This window comes from Egretta garzetta, unplaced genomic scaffold (assembly GCF_000687185.1).
Source record: "Egretta garzetta isolate BGI_Z169 unplaced genomic scaffold, ASM68718v1 scaffold448, whole genome shotgun sequence".
Taxonomy (NCBI): Eukaryota; Metazoa; Chordata; class Aves; order Pelecaniformes; family Ardeidae; genus Egretta; species Egretta garzetta.
Window position 1 is genome coordinate 2477543 of NW_009260497.1, and position 3706 is coordinate 2481248.

The window sequence follows — 3706 nt, forward strand, 5'->3', positions numbered from 1 at the left end:
TACATCACCCGGTACTACGGCTCCTACTTGAAGGTAGGACAAAGCCATGGCAATTCTCTTGCCAGCAGTTTGGCAACGGGGTAGGCTTCTCTATGGGTGCTGCAGCAGACGGTGGCATATGGCACTGAAAGGTGCTCCATCTGTGCGTGTCAGTGTGGCATCAGGAACAGCGGTGGCTCTGCTCACTGTGTTTATGTGGTCTTAATAAGAGACTGGGCTTTAAGACACTTGCAGAGCACATGGAAGAAGTTAGCAAGGTTCACTGAAAGAGCTTTAAACTAGGTTTGAAGGGGGAGGGGGTGAAACCAGGCTTGCTAGAAATAAGCCTGGGGATGGCATGCCAATGTGTGAGGGACAGTGTGCTAGCAAGGCCCTTTGGTCTGCCACCTCAGTGTTGGATAGTAATCCAAGCGGCAGCAAAGATGCAAGGGTTATTGGCGGATTAGTAATAACTGTGATTAGTCACTTAGGAACTAAGACCTCTCCCCTCAGAAGAGTGGCGGGATCAGTAGCCCAACTGAAGTGCATCTGTACTAATGCATGGGCAACAAACAGGAGGAATTAGAAGCCATTGTGCAGCAGAACTATGATATAGTTGCCATCACAGAAACGTGGTGGGACAACTCCCATAACTGGAGTACTGCCATGGGTGGCTATAAACTCTTCAGGCGGGGTAGGCAAGGAAGGCGAGGCGGTGGGGCAGGCCTGTATGTTAGAGAGTGTTTTGATTGCCTTGAGCTCAGCGATAGTGATGATAGGGTTGAATGTTTATGGGTAAGAATCAGGGGGCAGGCCAGCAAAGCAGATCTCATGGTGGGAGTCTGTTATAGACCGCCCAACCAGGAAGAAGAGACAGATGAAATATTCCATAAGCAGCTGGGAAAAGCCTCACGATCTCTAGCCCTTGTTCTTGTGGGGGACTTCAACTTACCAGATGCCTGCTGGAAGTACAGTACAGCGGAAAGGAAACAGTCTAGGAGGTTCCTGGAGTGTGTGGAAGACAGCTTCCTGACACAACTGGTGAGTGAGCCAACTAGGGAAGGCTCCCACTGGACCTGTTGTTTCTGAACAGAGAAGGCCTTGTGGGTGATGAGATGATTGGAGGATGTCTGGGGCACAGCAATCGTGAAGTGATAGAATTCTCGATTCTTGGAGAAGTAAGGAGGGGGTCAGCAGAACTGCCACCTTGGACTTCCAGAGGGCAGACTTTGGACTGCTTGGAAGGGAGGCAGTCCTGAAGGGCAAAGGAGCCCAAGAAGGCTGGATGCTCTTCAAGAAGGAAATCCTGGAGGCACAAGAGCAGGCCATCCCCATGTGCTGAAAGATGAGCCGTTGGGGAAGAGAACCAGCCTGGCTGAACAGAGAGCTTTGGCTGGATCCCAGAAAGAAGAAGAAAGTCTATGAGCTTTGGAAGAAGGGGCGGGCATCTCAGGAGGACTAAAGGGATGTTGTGAGGTCATGCAGAGAGAAAATTAGAAGGACTGAAGCCCAACTAGAACTTAAATTGGCCAATTCTTTGAAAGGTAATAAAAAATGTTTCTTTAAAAATATTAACAACAAAAGGAGAGCCAAGGAGAACCTCCATCCTTTACTGGATGCAGGGGGAACCATACTGACAGAGGATGAGGCTAAGGCTGAGGTACTTAATACCTTCTTTGCCTCAGTCTTTAATAGTAAGGTCAGCGTTTCTCTGGGTACCCAGCCCACTGAGCCAGAAGACAGGGACAGGGAGTAGGACAAAGCTCCCATGACCCAAGAGGAAATGGTTAGTGACCTGCTCGGCCAGTTAGACAAACACAAGTCTATGGGGCCGGACGGGATCCACCCAAGGGTACTGAGGGAGCTGGTGGCGGTGCTCACCGAGCCCCTTTCTATCCTTTATCAGCAGACCTGGCTGACCAGGGAGGCCCCAGTCAACTGGAGTTTGGCAAATGTGACGCCCATCTACAAGAAGGGCCAGAGGGAGGATCTGGGGAACTACAGGCCTGTCAGCCTGACCTCAGTGCCAAGGAAGGTCCTGGAGCAGATCATTGTGAGTGCCATCACGGGGCACATACAGGACAACCGGAATATCGGGCCCAGTCAACACGGGTTTACAAAAGGCAGGTCCTGCTTGACCAACCTGATCTGCTTAGTGGATGAGGGAAAGGCTGTGGATGTGGTGTACCTGGGCTTTAGCAAAGCCTTTGACACTTGTTTCCCACAGCATTCTCCTGGAGAAACTGGCTGCTCATGGCCTGGACAGGTAGACTCTTTGCTGGGTAAAAAAACGTCGGGATGGCTGGGCCCAAAGGGTGGTTGTGAATGGAGTTAAATCCAGTCGAAGCCTGGTCACAAATGGTGTTGCCCAGGGCTTAGTATTGGGGCCAGTTCAGTTTAACACCTTTATGAATGATCTGGATGAGGGGATCGATGTCCTCCCAGGTAATGGGTGATAGGACAAGAAGGAACAACCTCAACTTGCGCCAGGGCAGGTTTAGGTTGGACATTGGGAAAAATGTCTTCCCCAAAAGGGCTGTCAAGCACTGGAAGGGGCTGCTCAGGGAAGCGGTTGAGTCCCCATCCCTGGGGGTATTTAAAATCCGTGCAGACGAGGTGCTTAGGGACAGGGTTAAGTGGTCAACAGGTATGGATGGACTTGATGATCTTAAAGGTCTTTTCTAACCAAACGATTCTATGATTCTATGAAATGAGAGGTGCCTGGTACAGTGCAATCCGAAGAGCAGGGCACTTTATTGGAGAGAAAATTATTCATGGAAGAGGCTGACCTCTCCCCAGTTTGACCACTCTTGAAAGGAAGTTTGTGGAACAGTTTCCCCAAATGCCACCGTTTTAAGGTAGTACCGCTGAGGGCTTTATGCCTCTGGAAAGAAGAGGAGTCTGAAACTACTTTGTGATCTTGTGATCACCATTTATGATGAATGGACTACTCCGATGAAATGATGAAAACAACAGGACCTGAGTCATCACAGGAGTGCTGATACCACTTCCGTTGTGAACAGTTTTAGGAATCCCCAATGGAAGCGATGAGCAGAAGTGGCCTCTGCATGCTGGCTGCTGGAGGCCTGTGTAACACTGGGTCTGTAGCAAGCAGTTCTTGAGCTCTTTGGATCCTGATTATTCCCTACATACTTCTCAAAGGTTGTTATGCATTTTCTCAGCCTTCTGCTGAAAATGCCAAGGAAGCTGTGATTTCATGGGTCTGCTGCTTATCTCCCACCAGGACCCTGTGAACCTCAGCCTGGAAATCTCTTCTCTTGAGGAGCGATCTTGCTGATCGCACCCTTCGAGCTGGCAGTCCTGTTAATGAGATCAAAGGCTGCAAAGCTCCCCTGTCATTGCCGAGAAGGAGATGTGCTAGACCTGTTGGAGTGATGTTAAATGGCTCCAGCCTGAGCACATGCTTATCCCTGCGGGCTGTGTAGTCTGGTGCCTGTAGGGTCACTAAGCTTGCTCAGATAAAACTGCAGACTGAGAGAAAGAAATGTACTGGGGGCAGGTCTACCCCTATAATGCTGTGTCATCAGGAAAGAGGGGAGTCCCCCTTCTTAAGCATCTGAGAGCTGTGGTGTGCAGCATCTCTTGGATTGTGTACAGGACTACTCGTGTGTCTTGTTGCCTCTGGGGTGTTTCACTTTTCTGCCTGCTTTTATTACTGTCTTTGCTCTTGATTTGTGCTCTTGCTTGCAGGGCACTAAGCTGTGGA

General features: G+C 49.9%; 1 protein-coding gene across 1 annotated transcript in view; it reads left to right on the forward strand.

Moving 5' to 3' along the window:
* The window catches only part of STK25 (serine/threonine kinase 25), a 23002-nt gene that overhangs the window by 6965 nt on the left and 12331 nt on the right, over positions 1-3706 (forward strand). The window contains exons 3-4 of the mRNA XM_035900062.1: positions 1-33; positions 3691-3701. Coding sequence (XP_035755955.1) covers positions 1-33; positions 3691-3701 — 44 coding nt within the window. The remainder of the gene's footprint in view (positions 34-3690; positions 3702-3706) is intronic.